The 19,814-nt window shown below is 49.4% G+C and overlaps 1 protein-coding gene and 1 long non-coding RNA gene across 5 annotated transcripts; both read left to right on the plus strand.

Moving 5' to 3' along the window:
- Positions 1–4: 4 nt before the first annotated feature.
- ZBTB37 (zinc finger and BTB domain containing 37) lies at positions 5–19,057 on the plus strand. Of its 4 annotated transcripts, XR_001878345.1 has the most exons (7): positions 5–71; positions 1,818–1,930; positions 2,750–3,166; positions 3,819–4,771; positions 6,104–6,203; positions 8,347–8,920; positions 10,934–19,057. XR_001878345.1 is itself a non-coding variant. In XM_017836907.1 (6 exons), exons 3-6 carry the CDS (start codon positions 3,158–3,160, stop codon positions 8,833–8,835), a joined length of 1,551 nt encoding a protein of 516 aa, XP_017692396.1. In that variant the 5' UTR covers positions 5–71; positions 1,818–1,930; positions 2,750–3,157; the 3' UTR covers positions 8,836–19,057. The 4 variants fall into 4 exon arrangements, 3 of the variants coding, with proteins under 3 accessions (XP_017692396.1, XP_017692398.1, XP_017692397.1); XM_017836907.1 differs by having other exon boundaries at positions 8,347–19,057; XM_017836909.1 differs by having other exon boundaries at positions 2,750–3,012; positions 8,347–19,057.
- A 242-nt stretch (positions 19,058–19,299) lies between these two features.
- LOC108508257 lies at positions 19,300–19,483 on the plus strand. Its single transcript, XR_001878347.1, has 2 exons — positions 19,300–19,351; positions 19,403–19,483. It is a non-coding gene; the product is annotated as an uncharacterized LOC108508257 (long non-coding RNA).
- The last annotated feature ends 331 nt before the right edge of the window (positions 19,484–19,814 follow it).

Here is a 19,814-nt window from a genome sequence, read left to right on the forward strand (position 1 = left end):
TCCGGGGCGCGGCCCGCGCTGGCGCGTTTCGGTTCCGGGCCGGCGCTGCGGGCCCTTCCCACCCCCGGCAGGTGAGCCCGGTCCGGGGAGGGGCGGGCGGAGGCGGCCCCGAGGAGAGCTGCGGGACGGCCCCAGGACGGCCCGGGGGGCGCGGGAGGACGGGCGGGGGCGGGGCGCGGCCGCCGCCCCTCAGCGCGGCGGGGGGGAGCGCAGGGCGGGCCGGGCTGTGCCCCCGCTCGGGGGTCCGGGTGCCGCTGTCACGGCCATGGCGGGCCGAGGGGCAGCGCCGGGGACAGCGGCACCGAGAGCCCTGCAGCGCCGGGGGGAGCACCGCCGGGGGTCGGGCCGGACGGGGAGTCGAGAGAAGTCCCGCTGGGATCTGGGAGGAGCCGAGCCGCGTTGGGTTTGGATATTGGGAAGGAATTGTTCCCTGTGAGGGTGGGGAGGCCCTGGCACAGGTTGCCCAGAGAAGCTGTGGCTGCCCCATCCCAAGGCCGGGTTGGACGGGGCTTGGAGCAACCTGGGCTAGTGGAAGGTGTCCCTGCCCATGGCAGGGGGTGGCACTGGGTGGGCTTTAAAGTCCCTTCCAACACAAACCATTCTGGTATTCTAAGTTGTTTCTGGTGAGCAGTGACAGGACCCGAGGGAATGGCTGGAGCTGTGTCAGGGGAGGTTTAGGTTGGATTTGGGGAAAAAGTTCTTCCCCTAGAGGGTGGTTGGCACTGACCAGGCTCCCCAGGGCAGTGGGCACAGCCCCAAGGCTGCCAGAGCTCCAGGAGGGTTTGTACAATGCTCTCAGGGACAGGGGGAGATTGTTGGGGTGTCTGTGCAGGGCCAGGAGTTGGACTCGATAGTCCTTGTGGGTCCCTTCCAAATTCTGTGAAGTTGCCCAGTCGTGGTAGATCTGAGCCCAAAAGATGAGTTTTCAGTCCCTCTGTGCAGCCCCCAGGGCGAGTGTCTGACAAGGGCCATTCACAGTGATCACCACCTGCTGTAGGGGATCTGCCTCTGCCTTTTCCCTGATGAAGTGAGAATTTCTCTTCTCAGGAGCTGCCTCACACAGGGAAAGGCATTTGCTGAGATAAGTAAAGGCCAAGTCCAAGCTGGTGACACTTCAGATTGCATTGAAAGCTGCTGAGTGTCCCAATCTGTGCCCTGTGCCGATGCTCAGCCCTGAGGGAAAGGTGTGTGCAGGTGACGGACTTCCCAGGGAAGACAGAAATTGGGATGTTATTGCTGAGGTGCAGAAGCTGATGAGAGACCCCCTACCTGGGGACACAGAAATCGCCCTGACAGGGGAGTTTGAACCAAGCCCACAGATTCCCCTTCTCCAGCCTCTGAGGATGTTCCCCAAAGTGTATAAAACATAAAGTGCCTCATGAAATGCAGGTTCCCCCATTCTGAGTTGGGCAAAGCTCCAGGGGTCTTTTCCTCCTGCCATAAAGGGCTGATGGATTTTTCCTACTTTTGGAGCAGGAGCTCACAGATAATTTTTTGGGCTCCCCTGGGAGCAGCTGCCCTCAGAGCAGGGCCATACCCAGCCAGTTGAGGTCTGATTGCTGTTTTTACCCTTCCCTTCCTGTACCTCCTGAGCTCAGCTTCTGCCACTGCCTCGTCTCCCTGGGTGCTTGTGGATTGTTTCACCCTTGCCTTTGCTTCCCTGCCTCAAGGGAATGCTCTGGGGCTTATTGCTTTAGGAACAGGTGTTTTGGGAAGGTGGCAAACCAGGAATGACAAAGCCTGACATCCATGGCCATGCTCGAGAGCACACAATTTCTCCATGCTTCATTTTTCCTTTCTTTTTTTACCCTCTCAAGGGGAAGGGGGCAACAAGCTTCCAAACCTTCTCACTACATCAGAAGGAAAAAAGAGAACAAGAAGGCAGTACCCCCAGTTCCTCTCCCCCTGCATGTAACTCACAGCGCTCCAGGTAAGACACTGGGGTTCCTGTTTCCCCTGGCTTTGTGTGTTTGAAGTGCTACTCCCAGCACTGTGGAATTGTGCACTGTAGCTCGTTGGGTTTGAGGGGGTTTTATCTCCTAAAGATAGGGAAGAACATCAACCTGTTGGAGTGAGTCCAGAGGAGGGACACCAAGATGATCAGAGGGCTGGAGCAGCTCTGCTGGGAAGAAAGGCTGGAAGAGTTGGGATTCTTCAGCTTGGAAGAGAGAAGGCTCTGACGTGACCTGATTGTGGCCTTCAGGGCCTGAAGGGAACTTACAGGAAAAATGGAGAGGGACTGTTTACAAGGACCTGAGTGACAGAACAAGGGGGAATGGCTTCCCACTGACAGAGGGCAGGGTTAGATGGGATATTGGGAAGAATTGATGAGGCTCTGGCACAGGTTGCCCAGAGAAGCTGTCGAAGTGCCAAGGCCAGGTTGGATGGGGCTTGGAGCAACCTGGGCTAGTGGAAGGTGTCCCACCCATGGCAGGGGGTGGGATGAGATGGTCATTAAGGTCCCTTCCCACCCAAAGCATTCCATGATTCTGTGACAGGAGGAAGTGAGAAGAAGCCTTAATTCTGGGATTCCTTGGAGTAGACACTATCAGCCTCAGTATTCTCAGCCTGCCTGAAATGGTATTTATACCTGCAGCACTCTGCTCAATCCTCACTTCAGGTGCCATCCAGCTTGGAAGCTGCTCACGCCATGAATGGGCTTTAACAAGCTTATTTACTTTCTTTTTTTGGGGGGGTGAGTTTACATCTAATTTTGGATCATTCCAAATCTTTACCATATATGGTCAAGGCTCCTTTTCAAACTGCCAAAATGCAGTGTGATGATGTGGTGGTGCATCCCCCCATCCCTGGCCCTGCTGGAAGCACCTTGGAAGCTCCTGATAAGCCTTGACGGACCCGCTGAGCGGTGAAGTGTCCCCTGACTGCACCAGCTGGGCCGGGAGGTGCTCCCTGATCCTGCCAGGAGCTGCTGGGTGGTACAGGTGGGAACAACCAGGAACATCCCAGCCAAGGTGGGGAACAAAGGATGAGCCGTTATCCTTCGGAGCCTCGGTAAACCATTGACCTGGATCGCCGTCCGGGCGGAACGGCACCGCTGGGGATTGCAGCCCGAGTGGAACAGTCCCATTGTTACTGTGCTTTGGGAAAGAGCCCAGGACTTAGGGACTTGGGATATGGCCAGGATGGGAAATTGGTGATGACCAAAGTCAGTGGCCTTGTGACCCTACAAACAGTGGTCCTGAGTGAGGCCTTTTGACTCTCCTGGGCCACACCTTTTTCTTTCACCCTCCCGTTATATATTTTCTGGCATGTGTCAGAAGTGTCACATATGATGGATATCTTGGGATTAACGACGCCCTTAAGATGTCTCGAGGTCAGATGTATGCCGGCCAGCTTTTCAGAAGTCTCAGGAGGATTTAGGTCCAGGTGTCTCCTTCCTGATTCCTGTTGTACGAAGGAGGCATAACAATATTACTTTCCCTTTTCAAAGTGCTTAGAAGGTACAAGTGCTGAGTATTTTAATCCATTATGCAATCAGCTGCCTATTTTTAGTATCCGAACCATTTTTTCTGTTCTTTTTACAATGCAGGTGTGCTTTAATTGAGGCTGACAGAGTGAAGTTCTTCGGGCGCCGAAGCGCCAGTAGGGACTGGGGGTCTCTGAGGGGCTGGTTTAGCAGAACGCTGGTGCAGGGTGGTTGGCACAGCACATAGAGAGCACAGAGCCCTGCCAGGTGTGGGGCAATTCAGTGGGGAGAGAGGTCTCTAAAAATCCCATGTGGAAGCAGGTAAAAAAGGTTCTAAATGCAAATGACAGGCTGGCTGTGCTAATGACAGTGTCTCTTCCCCCTTTTCCAGCGCAGTCGTGCACCTGCAACCGGGACAGCCATGGAGAAGAGCGGGAACATTCAGCTGGAGATTCCTGACTTCAGTAACTCTGTCCTGAGCCACCTGAACCAGCTGCGCATGCAGGGCCGACTGTGCGACATCGTGGTCAACGTGCAGGGCCAGGCATTCCGCGCGCACAAGGTGGTGCTGGCGGCCAGCTCGCCCTACTTCCGCGACCACATGTCCCTCAACGAGATGAGCACCGTGTCCATCTCTGTCATCAAGAACCCTTCTGTCTTCGAGCAGCTCCTCTCCTTCTGCTACACAGGCAGGATCTGCCTGCAGCTGGCCGACATCATCAGCTACCTAACAGCTGCCAGCTTCCTGCAGATGCAGCACATCATAGACAAGTGCACGCAGATCCTTGAGGGGATTCACTTCAAAATCAACGTTGCAGAGGTGGAGGCGGAGTTGAGCCAGACCAGGACGAAGCATCAGGAGAGACCGCCTGAGTCTCACCGGGTGACACCAACCCTGAACCGTTCTCTGAGCCCGCACCACAACACCCCGAAGGGGAGCCGCCTGGGCCAGGTGAGCACAGTGCTGGACATCCGGGAGCTCAGCCCGCCCGAGGAGTCCACCAGCCCCCAGATCATTGAGCAGAGCTCAGATGTGGAAGGCAGGGAGCCCATCCTGCGGATTAACAGGGCGGGACAGTGGTACGTGGAGACGGGGATGGGAGAGCGCGGGGCCCGGAGCGACGACGACGTGCGGGTGCTGGGCGGAGTGCGCATCAAAACCGAGAACCTGGAGGAGTGGCTGGGGGCAGAGCACCAGCCCTCGGGAGAGGACGGGAGCAGCGCCGAGGAGGTCACGGCCATGGTGATCGACACCACGGGCCATGGAGCACTGGGCCAGGACGCCTATGCCCTGGGCTCCTCCGGGGCCAAAGCGGTCAGGCCAACCAGCACTGAGATCGACAGGTGGGTTTCCTTTGACTCAGTTGCTGACCTTGGCTGTGCAATATTTTCACTTGGCTGGGTTGGTCTCTCTGGAACGTTGCCATCTTAAGTGCTGAATGAGTTTTTTTTCCTGGTGTAAAGAAGTGTGTCTGGTTTGGGTTATAGTATTTTGTCTGGGTTGTGATGAGACCAGGATCTCCAGCTACAGGCCAGTTCTGTGCATAGGTTGGGATTTATTGTGTTTCAGGTGAGGTGGGATTTTTGTTTAAAGAAGGTGTTCTGTGCAGCCTCATTACATACCAGGCTCAGCATGGGGATTGACAAGGTCAAATACAATATGTGTTACCCAAAGTGTCATTGCACTGATGCCTTCTGGCCTGAAAATCTGGGGATGGTTCTGGCTGAGAAACAAGCCGGGCACCATCTGTAAGTCAAGAGCAAATTTTGTCCCTGGTGCTTCAGGGCAGCAGTGGGCCCTGGGTTTACATCTTCTGGAGCAGCTGAAGTGGGGAGCCCAGTGGCCTCTACTGTTGGTTTGATTTATATGAGAGAGCAGAAAGCCTTTATGTGAAAATGAGTGGTGAAATCTGCTGCATTTAGATTCTCCATCCATCTGCTTCCCCTCGGCTCGAGTATTTATTTTGTTGCCCTAAGCACGGCCCAGAGAGCGGATCTGATAAAGGGCAGGTCTGTTGGATTGGAGCGGGTTATATTTCCAGGGTGTCCCTTCACATCTGCCCCTCTTCTACCTCAGTTCCTCTGGTCCCAGAGAGGAACGGCTACCTGGAAGCAGTGAATATTCTGCCACTTGTTGCCTAATAAATCAATCAGTGGGAACAATCTTGAGCTGGGCCTTGGGAGAGCAATGCTTTCTACTTCCTTAGCTCTTTTCCAGGGATCAGTTAGTCTCAAGCATCTCTTCTTCCACTGCACTCAGTATCCCCTGTTTCCCACCTGGAGTCCATCACAGCCTTGTGTTTCACTCTGGGGAGTGGCAGGAGAGTGTGGGTGGTGGATGAGAGTGCCCTCAGAGAAATGGTTTCTGCTCCTGCTGTGCAGTTCCAGAGTCACCGGGCCTGTGTTGGTTTACTCCTGATAGCAACCCCAAAGCTCTCTGTCACTGAACTGGAAGCCAAATGACTCAGTTTTATTTTTCAGATGTTAAGACTGAACCCACATGCCAATATGACTTGGTTTTTCCTTTATACTTGCACTGTTCCACCTCCTGTGTGTTAGCTGGTGAGATTGAAGAGATGCTGTACAGGTGCCTCCACTGCTCACCTGTTGTTCTAAACACCGTAGTGACCTGATGCCCATTAAAAACTCCATTTACACTCTTCCCCCACCCCACAGATTTAGCCCTTCTGGCAGCATGGTTGCTGTGACTGAGCGGTACAGATCAAAAAGCGAGTCTCCCGGGCGGATGGATGAGCCCAAGCAGCCCAGTTCCCAGGTAGGCAGATCAAGAAGTTTGCAAGTAAATGTTGGCTCGGAGGTGAAGGGGGCTGTGTTGTGATGAAGTGTGTCATATTTTATATTTGCAAGCAGTACCACGTGTGAAACAAGGACCTTTTGCTATTGTGAAGGGTTTAGTTGCTCACACTGAGAACGTCTGCTGGCTGTGTACAATTTAAAACTGATTGTGGTCGCTTGGGATTTTGGCCAGATACCTGGAAAACACAAGGAGTTTCTCTTGTTGTCTGAGGGCATAAATATCCACCTTCATTCTGGGCAGGCCACCAACTCCTGAGGAGAAATCCCATTTGCCTGCAGAGCTGGATCTGCCCTGAAACACTGGCAGCAAATGCCTGAGCTGAGGGGGGAGGTGTGGCTTGGCTTCTGTGGAAGACTGAGGGGTGACAGCAGCTGAACCTTTCCAAAAAGCCCTCCAGGCACTACACCCATAAACCTTTGGGGTGGAGAGTCAAAGGGCTGTGGATTTGTGCAGAGGTTTCTGTCTAATTCCCAAGGCACCGTGTTGCACGGCAGAATTTGCAACGTATAAAGGAGCTCTGAATTTTCTGCTTTCTTGGGCACAGTTTTGGGGTAGGAGGGAGAAATGCAGAAACGGGAGGGCAGTGGGGAGTGCAGCAAGGTGGGACAGTGGTAATACCTGTGCCTAATGATTTTGGTCTAGTTTTGTTGCATACAGTGAGTGTCAGAGTGACACTGTAGTGCAAATGTGTCAGCCAACACAGTGCAGAAGGACTCTGTGAGCCTGACAAATAGGGAATGTGTCAATGTGTAAGCAAATGGTTTGGCTGGAGGCAGGTTGAGGAATTACCAGGCTGCTTTGCTCTTGAGTAAGACCAAGTGAAGCAACGGGGAAAAAAATCATGATTGCTGTCTGCTGCCTCTGTAATACACTTCCATAAAACAACAGATACCTTTTCGTTCCTGTTTCTCCAAAGCTTTGTTTTGTGTCCTTAGAAGACATTGAGAAAATTTCAGGTCAAACTCACCCTCCGGGGGCAATGTGACATACAAAGCAATTCTAGCTCTTCCTACAGAAAAGCTGCTCTTATTTCTGCATTGTGAGATGACCTCAAATATAAAACCTGAGGCTTTACACACATGGGGAGGTCTCATCACCCTCTCCTGGCATTGCCATATCCATACTAAAAGAGCCTGCCTGTGATCCCTGCCCAGTGGCAGCGGCAGAGTGGAAAGGAAGTACCAGAGCTCTGTGCATGTCCTTGAGTCCTGAGCAGCTTCCCTGTGCCTGCATGACCAGATTCAGCAGCACCTGGCACCTGTACAGTGCTGTTCACACAGCCCTGGCCGCCAGAGGAGGGGCCCTCCTGCTGTTACACGTTCTCTGTGCTTGGCACTGCTGAGAAGCAGCGTTGGGAGAGCAATCCCCCAGCACGGAGCATTCCGGAGTCGGTCTGTTTGTGCTCCATCAGAAGACAATGGCCAGAAGTGTCTGTCGTGGTTCAGGGTTGCCCTTGGCTGTTTGTCTGTGTGGCTTTGGAGAACACAGAGGAGCCAGCAAGTCCTTGCTGTGTGAGCTGGGCTAGGGGCTGGGCTGGGTCACACAGCCAGGCAGGCAAAAGTGACTGGTTATAATAAAATGAGCCCTGAGTGACACCTGAATAGATACCTCAGTGAGGTGTGAAGTGACACCTCAAGGGTTCAAAGTTCCATTTGTCAGTTTGTTCCACCTTTGTTTTAAAAAGCAAGCTCGTCAATTGGCTTCCTGTTTTTAACCTTTAGTAAGTAAAACAGAAGGTGGCATACAGTATTTTAATAAAACTGGCCCAGATTTTTAAAAAAGTAACAAGTATTGACACATGTGACCCACAACTCCATTGGTGGCCAAGCATGCTCGTGACAAGGACTATCTTTTGTTCCCCAGATCCAGGGAATAACTTGGCAGAGGGGGCCTCTGTAGCAGTGGTTTCTAATTGATTGCTCGTTTGTCTTCAGCCCCAAGGCCCCAGTTAAGCACTTAAATATGTGCTTGAGGTTGCAGAGATTAGTGCTGCTGATTTTGAGGTTTGGCATGAGCTTTACTGGCTGGACTGGGGCCTGATCTTCTTCTCTGCAGTTTGTTTTAGGCTGCTTGTTATTTAAATCTGCTGTTTCCTTGGCAGGGGGAGGAATCAACCATGCTTGGAGTGAGTGGTTACGTGGAGTATCTGCGGGAGCAGGAGGTTTCCGAGCGCTGGTTCCGGTACAACCCACGGCTCACGTGTATTTACTGCGCCAAATCCTTCAACCAGAAGGGCAGCCTGGACCGGCACATGCGGCTCCACATGGGCATCACCCCCTTTGTGTGCCGCATGTGTGGGAAGAAGTACACCCGCAAGGATCAGCTGGAATATCACATCCGCAAGCACACGGGCAACAAGCCCTTCCACTGCCACGTCTGCGGCAAAAGCTTCCCTTTCCAGGCCATCCTCAACCAGCACTTTCGCAAGAACCACCCCGGCTGTTTGCCCCTGGAGGGGCCCCACAGCATCTCCCCCGAGACCACAGTCACGTCCCGGGGGCAGGCAGAGGAGGAGTCCCCTCCGCAGGAGGAGGCTGTGGCTGTGGGGGAGACGGCACAGGGATCTGTGTCCACCACTGGGCCGGATTGAAACACGACTGCGGAGTCCGGGGAGAAAGGACCATCTTCCCTTTCTTGGCTCTCCAGAGTCAGCACCAACCTGGCAGGCTGGTACTGTAATTAGTGCAATGCCACCACTGGACAGAAGGAAGCTCCCAAGATGTTGCCAAAATAGAAAAATCTCTTCTCTCTCTCTCTCTCTCTCTCTCTCTCTCTCTCTCTCTCTCTCTCTCTCTCTCTCTCACCCACACACACACGGAGTGTTAAACGTTTTTCTCCCTCATTCCTCCTCCTCTTGGAGAAAAACAGAACAACTGTGTCAATCAACTTCTTATTCAGGGATCGACAGGATTTTAAATTTTTTTACTGTTCCGTAGTGACCTGGGACAAGCAGTCATTTGTATTTCTGGACAGCCCTGTGGCCCAGCAGCCAGGCCCCGCCGGCGGTGCCGGTGGCAGCCCCGCGGCCCCACAGAGCCATATCCGCTGGTCCCGCTCGAGGGGAGAGCAGGGGCAAGGGCCTGTTGCCTTTCTCCCTTGCCCAGGTAGAAAACAAAAAGACTGTCCTGGTGGAGCCTGCCTTGCCCGAGTGTATTTATCCCTGTCTTATTTTTTGTGTGTTTCTTTACATTTTTGTTTAAGCTGTTACTTTAGGGCTTTTGGCCTTGCCCGTTCCAGGCGCATGGCCTCAGCACCCCTTGTTAAAGCAGGCATGGCTCCAAGGCAGTATTCCACAGGTCAGCGAGATGTGAAGGAAGCACTTGGGCTACTGAGAGTGGGATTTAGCAGTTGTGAAGTTCGTGTGAGATGCTGATGCCTTGGGAGAAGGGCTGGAGGGGTCTTCCAGAGGAGGTTGTCTGCTGGTGCGACCGGAGAGCTCAGAGCTCTCCGATGTCCCGACCAGAGCGCTGCCATGCTCCAGGGGTTGCCAAGGGTTAGGCACAGATTTTCTGGAGTGGCTGAATTCCGGAGTTAGAGGCTGGCTACCAAAGTCCTCCTTCACCCCTGCTCCCCCCTCGACACGCACTTATCTTTTATAACAGCAATATGTGATACAGAAATACTGCAATGCTGTCGTCCCAGCCAAGCAATCATGGGTGGTTGCTTTTAAACCTGTTTCTACAAACTACTTTGATAACTTTTTTAATCAATGAAATGCAAAAAGAAAAGAAAACTCTACCTTATTTCCTTGTAGAAGTTCAGGAGACTTAAAAGTGAATGGTTCCTAGAGCAATCACAACTCTGTCCCCTTGCATGGACTTCAAGATTTTTGTATTCTGAGCAGCTCTGATGTTTAGAGCAAGTTTAGCAAACCTGGAGAGATGTGCCTGCGTGTGTATTGTAGGTGTTTGCACGGGCTTACGTGGTTCATAACCGGAACAGCATGGGACAGGTAGATAAGTGCAAATATTCTGACATCTTTTGAAGAAGTCTTTTAAAAAAATATGCAATATTTTAAGAGTTTTCTCTGGTTCTGATGCCAAGTTGTTCATGACAGAGGGGGGAAATGAACGACAGGTTGCGCGGATTGGGTCTGGTGAAGGAGTTCTCTTGAGGATGTAAGATAAAGGAAGGGTGAAGTTCTGATCCTTAAGGCGATGGGAGGAACAAAGAGACATTGGAAAAGAAATACACTTCATCTTGCTTCAGCTAGAAAGCTGGGTGAGTGGTTGGAACAGGGGCTTGGTGGGCAGGAGACTGACCACGTGACAGCAAAGCTTGACCTGCAGTCAAACTGCACAATTTTGGGCACATGGAAACATCTCCAACCTTTGCTTTCCCCACTTTCAAATTGGGACTCAGGATCATTTTCATGCCCCTTTAGAGGGAAGAATTTGGGGAAGGGTGATGTATTCTTGCCTCACTTTACAGATCATTTTTATAGGTGAGGGGTCTCACTGTTCCTCCCATCTCTCTCTCAAAAAGAGACGTGGCTCTAACGTGGTTTTGTGTGTGGGAAGGGCTTGGTGCCAGGATCATATGTAACAGGGAAGTGCTCCTAAGAGAGGAACCTTTGCAGGTGTCCTGAGCCAGGCACCTGCAAAGCACCATTTCATTGACCATTTCAAACAGGAAAGCTGATATTTCACCTCCGTTTTCCTTCTGTCCCTTCCTCCTCTCCTGTCAAGTGCATCGTCACACGGGGAGTGATTTGGCCACCCGAGGGACCAGCCCCGTCGGGTTTCCTGGTGAAGGTCAAGCAGGATGGTACCCAAACAGTGAGGTTGCAGTGGCAGAAGATGAGGTGAGAGGGTGGCCAAGGTAGGTTTCGTTGCAATCGAGGTGTGGGAAGGAGTGGAGATGTGCTGCTTTAGTCATAGCTTTTGAAGTTACCAAAAATGAAAAAAAAAAGAGTTAAAGACTTTGAAATCCTATCCTGTTCACACTAGAGAACATCAAAAGTTACTTTTAGTTGCTTAAAAGATTTTTAAGTGTTTTAAAATAGAAATTTTAAAAGAATACTACCAAACTATAAAAACATAAAATTATTTATATACATATATTATATATAAATATAGTGGGAAAGTTTCCCTGCTAAGCTTGCTGTGAAGAGAAGGGTGAAGGTGCAGTAACTGCTACACAAGCAACATTTTTCTGAGACAGATGGCAACCGTAGTGAAGAAGGCTGACATAAAATGGTGACTGCCTTTATTCCCATGGCATAGCTGTGAGTTTCTTGAGCAGGTTTGTGTTTTACTGTATTGATACTGTGAACGGAGGAGCATCCGGACAGCCCAGGGTGCCAACGGTGTGCCCTGTTTGCTGATTCACTACTTTAATTGGCCTGGTGAAAACCATGAAATTGGTCCTCCATATCCTACTAGGCTGAAAAACAAAGCTTGTGAAAGGTTTTTATTTTTTTTTCCTCCTTTATGTTTGCTTTTGGTTTTGGTTTGGTTTGGTTTTTTGTTTGTTGTTTTTTTTTTTTAGTGCAGAGGTTGCCACTGTATAAACGATCATTTCTGATTGCATGCAAAAGAGCCAATTCTTGCCCAGGCCTCACTGAGGTGAAGTTTATAGCTTGTAGCTAGAGTCAGTATAAGGTATGGTAGTGGGAATCATTTTAATATTATTTCTGTACATTTAATGGATGTGTATGTATGTGTGGGAGTCATGGTGTCTCTAATACGTCTTGAACATTGCTGAAAGCAGTTCAGGCCCGTCCACACTGGACGGCGGAACCAGTTCCGAAGGAATCATTATTGAACATTTCTTTCAGTGCTTGACCTTCTCGGTGCAGATAAGGGCAAGATTTGAGGAAAAAGGGGTTGGAGGTCATGTATGGTATGGAAAAACCTCATGTGAATTTCCTGGCAGTGGTGTAGCTACTCAAGAGGTGCTTTCCTAGCAGAATGCTGCCGTGTTCCATTGCCTCTCCACTGGCACGGCTCTTCACAGTTGCACCGAAGCTGTGGAGAATCAGATGCCAACTCTTCAAGTGCGAATGCTTCTGTGATGGGTTGAGGCACAGCTTTGCATTCCCATGTCTAGCTGCAGCTTTTCCTGCCAAAACTGTGATTTCAACTGTGATTTAAGGAGGATGTGAAGAGAACTCTGTCATGTTTTAATACCTCTGTACATAACATTTCTGTCCGCTTCAGAGTTAGGGCTGACTAACCCGTTTGTTTGCTTGCCTCAGGCAACAGGGAGAACACACTCTGGTTTCGCAGTTTGTTTTCTCAGAGAGGAAACACGTTTCTTAGTTCTTTGCTGCCAAGGAACTCACCTCCCAAATGTGAAGAGTTGTGGTTATCTCCTTAAGCCTGCAGCAAGCCCTGGTGCCAAATCACAGCCGAGTGACGTGACGGTTGCCGTGGCTGTTCCTGCTGCTGCCAGGTTCCCTGTGAATAGCTGTGAAAATAACCAGAATTGCGTTATACTGTGCTGCTGCTTTGGGAAAAAGCTAAACCTCTTCCTCTCAGAAGGATGACCAATGGGAAACTGGGAAAGGGAGAAAGGAGAAGGTCTTTTTGCTCTCTTGCAATGGGAGTGGGTGGAAACAAATTGGTTTTTTGTATTTCCAGCAGCTAGAGAGGGATGAATGAGAGGCTTTATGGAATGTGAATTTGTAACAGGAGACTAAGAACATGCTTAGAGCCACTTAGTAAGATGCAGAGCTGTCAGCCCAGTGAGAGCCAGAGCAGCCAATGCAGATGGGCAGTCCCTGGCTTATCGTCCCAGCACTGCCCACCATCAGGTCAGTCCTTGGACTTACCAACACCTTCTCCACAATGTTCTCAAGCTGTGACCTGTATAATTCAGCTTTCAGAAGTTTGTGTGCCTGAAGAAGGGCAGGAGGAACAGAAAGCTGCTGTTCCCATTTGACAGCTATCCAGAGCTGGAATAGCACTGGGAACAAGCTGTGGCCTGGCTGAAAGGCATTGTGGGGCTGGCAGGGAGGGCACAGAGCCAGGAGTTCAGCCCTCTGTGGGATCAGAGTTGAAATAAATGGACAGGACAGCTCTCCCTGCTTTTCCTGCTCAGTGGCTGTTTCCGTTCCACATCTCTGCGGTGGGAACATCACTTAACATGCTCCTTTCAGCCAGTGATTCCAGGCCTGGTCTTGGAGCTGGGTCCTTCCGTGCCTTTGGGTGATTCAGCCCTAAGGAGGCCTTGGCAAGAGCAGAGTTGAAGCTTTTATTTGCTTCTGACTTCATCTCTCCTGCAGAACCCAAGGTATAAATAGGAAGACAACTGCAAAGGTTGGGGTGGAAGGTGGCTTGGGAGGTACACAGGGTCATGTTGAGGACCAACAAAAATAGCACTTAAAATGATGTAAACTTTATCAAACTCTCGTCTTTGATCTGTGACATGCCTGCCAATTTAGCTGTGCCAGCATCCAGGTGTTTCTGCAGATTAGTGACACCAAATGCTGTTCTTGTTCTGCTGGAAATATTTTGGGGATGGGAGTAGTCCCTGCTCATGGCAAGGGGGTTGGACTAGATGACCTCTAAAGGTCCCTTCCAGCCCAAACCATTCAGTAAGTCAAGGAGCTGTAATTCAGGAGACTTTTTGGGCTCTCAGTTTTCCCTGAAAGCTGAGCCTGTGGCCAAGACTGCAGTTGGAAGGTCTGGGATCTGCTGATGTAGCCAAGTCTTTACTCCTGCCATGAGATGAGAGCCATGCACAGAGCTCTGACATCTGCAGTGGCAGGGCCTAAAGTGGAGCTCAGCATCCTTAATTTGGTCATTGTCATTCAAGGGATATTTTAATATAAAATACATACATACACATATATGTACATTTATATATATATATTTGTAACCAAATAAAAGCTAGATCTATGCAAACACTACTGGCTGCTGCTTGAAACTAAAATCTACCAGAACATTTTGGAATAGAGTAGGCTTGGAGGAGACTTGCTGTGATTTGTTTGTTTTTCTTTTTTTAATAAAGTGCAGCAGACCAAAGTTTTGCTGCGGTTAGTCTTACTAGAAATTTAGGTTATTCCAAACCTGGAACTCGCTCAAGTGGGTTATAGAATTATCTGAAGAGTCCGACCATCTCTAAAATATTTCCATCTGCTGAAAGGCTTTGGCTTGGCAAACATAGGGAAAGACAGAGGCTGGGACTAGGAGATATTAAAGGTGACGCTTGGGCTGATAGAAGTAGCATCAAGAAAGGACTTGGGAGCATTTTCTTTTGAATGTAAGATTGAGTTGACTTCTAGGAATCTTCCTACTTGGGAAAGCATCCATTGCTGAGGTGGAGGCAGAGATCAGAGCATCCTTGGGATGAATTCTGGTTTTGATGGAGATCTTCCTGCTGAATCTGATTGTTCCAGAGTTTAGTCTGCTGGGAGAAACTTCATGTGGTTTCTTTGTGTCAGATCCGATCTTTGCTTTTAGGATTAACTGCAATATATCTCTAACCTTCAGTGACCTTTGGCTTTTTATTCCTGGGGCTGTAGAAAATTCAGGTTTCCCATAACATTATCCTCATCCCAACTGTGAACAAGTTACTACTGCTTCTTATAATTTATTGTCTTTCTGTTCCTGAACGTCTGTGTGATCCAGCTGGTCACCAGCACCACCTTCCAGTGCTTCATTAGCTTTTATGCACAGGGAATTGTTGCAATGGATAAGTTGACCACGCTAGTTGGAAGAGTGGAAGCCTTTGGAGAATGACTTTTGCTTCCTCTAGCTGTCATTAGGGAGTGCACACACACATACTGTATATACATATATATATATACACACACATATATAAAGTGTTTCAGTATAAACTCATTTAGCGTTATTCTTATTTAATTTATATTTTAATCCAGTTGTAAACCAAAGTATTACAGCTTGTGGGAAGACGTGTCTCGGAAATAGGAGGAACCTTAGGAGGTTGGAGCTCTGAAAGGTTTTTGTTGATGAAAACATGGATATGAATAAGACTTAAGAACCTGTGCTGCTGAATCCTAGGGATTTGCAGCCTTGGAAGGATTTGAGACTTGCTGGGTAAAGTTGGATGGTGGAGCCTTCTGAAGGTGTTTTTCATGGTCCTTAATGGTTTTGTAGGAAAACAAGTATGTCCTGGCAAGACTAGAAATAAAAAGGGAGAAGGCAGAAAATCAGTGTGGTCTGGCACAACTGGGGGCTGGAGAGAAGAAGCCACAAAACCAGTCACTGATGCATTTAGTGTCTAATTGAAAGTTTTAGAAAATGAGCCATTGCTATTTACTGATGTCTAGAGGTGGTTGGGGGTTGTTTTAGTAAGTTCTGTGGAGGTGCATGCTCTGCTCTCACCAATGGGAAGAAATTATGGGTTCAATGATAAAATCATGCTGATTTTTCTGTGCCAAGGAGTAATTGCCTTCCCGAGGAATGAGCAAGCACTAAGAACAAATTCAGCTCTAACAATCTCCCCACAGCCTTGGCAGCAGCTCTTGCTTCCTCTAGGGAGGAGGGAGACAGTTGAAATAAGAGGGTTCATCTGGTGTCAGCCCTGTCTGGAGCTGGTGGCACTAGAACCCACCTGGGTTGGGTAGAATAGGTGAAACAGCAGCAAAGCATCACTGGGAAAAGAGGAGTGCATGTGTCTGGCACGCCCTGGATGTCCTGGACAGGGAAATACCAGGTTTGGAACCTGCTCGTGGGCAGGAGCATTCAGGAAACCCTGTGCAAAGATCCCTATCCTGGAGATGAGAGCTGAACAGCACCAGTGTTCTCCATCCTGGAGTTTGAATGGTAACAAAGGAAGGCGAGTCCCCAGGGGGGCAGAGTCCCCAGGGGGTTCCTTCCATCAGAAGGAACTGAAGGATGGGAGGTGCAGACTGGGAAGGGCAGTGCCAGACAGATTTCAAAGTGCCATTTTCTGAGTGTTGGGTTTTCTAGCATGTGTTGCAGACCGGAGTTTGCTTTTGTGTCAGTGCTCTCTCCTTTACCAGTGTCACTGCTCCTGTTTAAACTCCGCAGAGAAGACAGAGCCAAACCCTTCTCAGAGGCACACGGTGCAAGGAGGAGTAGCAGTAGGTGGAAGTTTATACAAAGGAGCATAACGTTAGGTATTACAAGGTATTTTTTTCACCATGAGAACAGCCAAACAGCATTGAATCAGGTTGTCCAGAGAGGCTGGGAAATCCCCATCCTGGGACAGTGCAGCCTCCAGGTTCCTGTTTCCATTAGACTACGCCAAGCTGTGTTTTTGTTACCTTGGGTTTTTTTTAGTATTATAATGTACAAATGGGCAGCTTTAATGGGCTTCCTAGTTCATATCAGTTAAGCTTTTGAAACGTATTCAGGTATCTTTTAAATACTGCTGTGTAAGTTGTTTAATCTGACATATTCTGATTTATTATTTTACTGCAGTTACCTAAGGCAGTACTTAAAAAAAATCAGTGCATTAATTTTTTGCAGACTGTCAGCTGTGTTAAGCCTCCAGCTTAGTTTTTATTAATGTATTTAACCCCCTCTCCCTCAGATCTATGGTGAAATGCCTGCATTATTTTTATATTGCAGTGAGGCTTATTTATTGAAGCCTTCCCACTACCTTTGCAGTCAGACCCAGTACCATTGGCTATGAAACTGTGAAACTAATGAGAAATGAAAAATGAAGCTGGATTAGTTAGTTTTATTGCTGGTCATAAAATACAGAAAGCAGCAGTATAAAGGATAAAATACAATTGGAATTAGTTATTCAAATCATAGAATCACAGAATGGTTTAGGTTGGAAGGGACCTTAAAGCTCATCTCGTTCCAACCCCCCTGCCATGGGCAGGGACACCTTCCACTAGAATTCCAAGAGAAATTACTGAGTCTGGGGTGGGGGAAAGAATCACAGAACTATGTCTGAGAAACAAATTTTAACCTGATGATGTCACTTCACTGGTTCTCTGTTTGGTCAAGTGTAAAAGCTGTTTCTTGAGACGAGGAGGTTCCCCGGGGTCCGCTCGTTCACCTATGTGTCTTGGGCATTGGTTTGATACAGGGGTTTGTGCTCCCTGGTATTATTTTCTGAGAGTTTACGTGTCTAAGGAAACTCTCTGGATTACTGTGAAGCTTTTCCTTAATCCTCCTTGCACGTGCATTGGTAACTGAACACAAGTCTTGGCTGCAAGAGGTGGGAGGCAGGCGGGAGGTGCCGTTCCGCGGTGGGCACCAAGGAGGGAGGCATGGTGCAGTTCTCCTGCTGGCAGATGGGATTTGGCAAGGGGAGTGAAGACCCGGCCCCACTGTGGCTGTGCCCAGCCTGGGGGGGTCTTTCAGTTGGCTGCACCCCTGCCAGGGTCAAGGTGAGGTTGGTTTGTGGGGGCTGTTTGCAGGGCAGCCTGGATCTCCTCTGCTGCAGACGCAGGCAGTGATGGTGTAGGTGGCCTGCAGGTACTTTTCTCACGTGTTAGAAGGACTCCTAAGCCAGGGCTGTGTTGCTGAGGAAGCAGCCCAGGTGGAGTGTGGGTGAATTTGTCATACCCTTTGCTTCAGACTAACTGCCTGGGCTCCCCTGAGGTGCTGGCCTGGGTCGAAAGCTGACCTCAGGCAGCTTGCAGGGCTCTGCTGTCCCAGGGTGGGGACTGTGAGGGATATTGTGCAGGGAGGGGGGAGTGTTGTCATTCCAATAACACATTTGTTCTGTGTCCCTGTCTGTAACATTGCTGACAGTCAGGACAGGCCAAGGGCTGAGAGAGCAATCCTTGGGGGCACAGCGGGGACTGTTTTGAATAAGCTCTTTTAGAAGCTGAGTTAGGAGGAGAACACAAAGCTGTGCGTTCTTGCAGGAACGTACCCCTCACCTCGTGCCCCACGCTTGCAGGGAGGGTTAGAGAAGGATGAGGAGACTGGATCAGAGGGTAGTTAATGAAAATAGAAGCAAGATATTCAAAGTACTGCTTTAGTCTGAAAAGGGAAGAGAACCAATGCAGTTTTCCCAGGCATATTCCTAGTGTGTTAAACACTACCTGGAGCTCTCACGAGCTGTGTCCCTGTTGTCCCCCAGAGCTCCCCTCCTTTCCCTGATGTCACCTCACTTTCCCTGTACAACACTGTGAATATGATACCAGTAGCTCTTTGTAACGTTTCCATTAAAAGTGCCCAGAGCAGGAAACGCTGTCCTGCTGTGGGAGCACAGGCTGTGACCCCCCACCACCACCAAACAGGGCACGGATGGTTGAGCCCTTCCCTGCGGAGCAGTGGGAGAGGATTGTAGGAGTTCATGAGGGAAGTGGCTTTGTATAGCAATTTGCTAATCAAATTTGATTTCCTAACAAACTAAACTGACAATCAATTCCTAAAATATAAAAGCCTCTTAGAGAGAATAGTCAAGTGTATCTTCACCAGAAAGATTTAACTGGGATAACTTAATAAAGAGCACAGGATTTTTTCCTTTTTTTTCTTTTTTTTTTTAAGCAATCACTCCAGAAATGGAAGCAGCAGATTCACAGGACAATAACTACCTCTCTCTCTCGGAGTGCTGAGGTTACCACACTACACACTCGAGCAGCAAAGCTTTCACTTCAAAGAGATTTGTTTTCCTTACCTCTGTGTTTCAGAAATGCAGGTCTGCTCTGTAAAGTGACTCTATGAAAATGGCATCTGGCAGGAGCAGCGGGAGCCCCTCGGAGTCCAGAGTCCCTCTCGGCCTCCAGTTCCTTGCAGTGACCTTTGCAGGTTGGCTCTGGGGGTGTGACAGTTCTGGAGGGCTTTGTCACCTCCCCGGGTGCTGCACAGCAGTGAACTGTCCCGTGGGCTCGGCGTCCTGCACTGGGAAATTAGTCAGTGGTGGGAAAGGTGAGAGGAGAATCCATCTCCCTCTTGCCTCCAAGGGAGCAGGCAGCATTAAAAAAAAAGCAATAAGATAAAAATACAAACACTTTTATATGTCGTTCATTAGTCAGCAGATCTGACTCTGCAAATTTATATATATATATATACACAAACACATGCAGAGAGCAGATCTCTTGTGTGAAAAGGTGCCATTTTTTTCTAACCAGAGTCCCTTTCCAAACTAGAACAGCACTTTAAATAGGTTCCTCTTTAAAAAAAAAAAAAATAAAAAAAAAAAAAAAATTTATATATATATATATACACAAACACATGCAGAGAGCAGATCTCTTGTGTGAAAAGGTGCCATTTTTTTCTAACCAGAGTCCCTTTCCAAANCTCTTGTGTGAAAAGGTGCCATTTTTTTCTAACCAGAGTCCCTTTCCAAACTAGAACAGCACTTTAAATAGGTTCCTCTTTAAAAAAAAAAAAAAATAAAAAAAAAAAGAAAATCCTTTACTGCAGCAATGCACTTTAACTGGTCAGACGAGTACAGCTGTGGCTGGCCTGGGACACAGCTGGATGGGCAGGCGGCTCCTGGGCAGCCAGAGCCCGGGGGGAGCCAAGTTGCCAGACCCTGGGATGCCCCCGGCAGCCCAAAAGCCACGGCAGCTCTACCTCGGGAGTCCCGTGGGCTGGGGCAGCCCTGCAGGGATGGACCCGGCACCCCGGGGCAGCCCCGCCGAGCCGAGCACTGACAGGGCTGGGCCCCGGGGGGGCTTTGTCATCGGTCCAGAGAACCCACCCTTGCCTCTAAAGCAGATTT

This window comes from Lepidothrix coronata, unplaced genomic scaffold (genome assembly GCF_001604755.1).
Source record: "Lepidothrix coronata isolate B3197 unplaced genomic scaffold, Lepidothrix_coronata-1.0 Scaffold288, whole genome shotgun sequence".
Classification (NCBI taxonomy): Eukaryota; Metazoa; Chordata; class Aves; order Passeriformes; family Pipridae; genus Lepidothrix; species Lepidothrix coronata.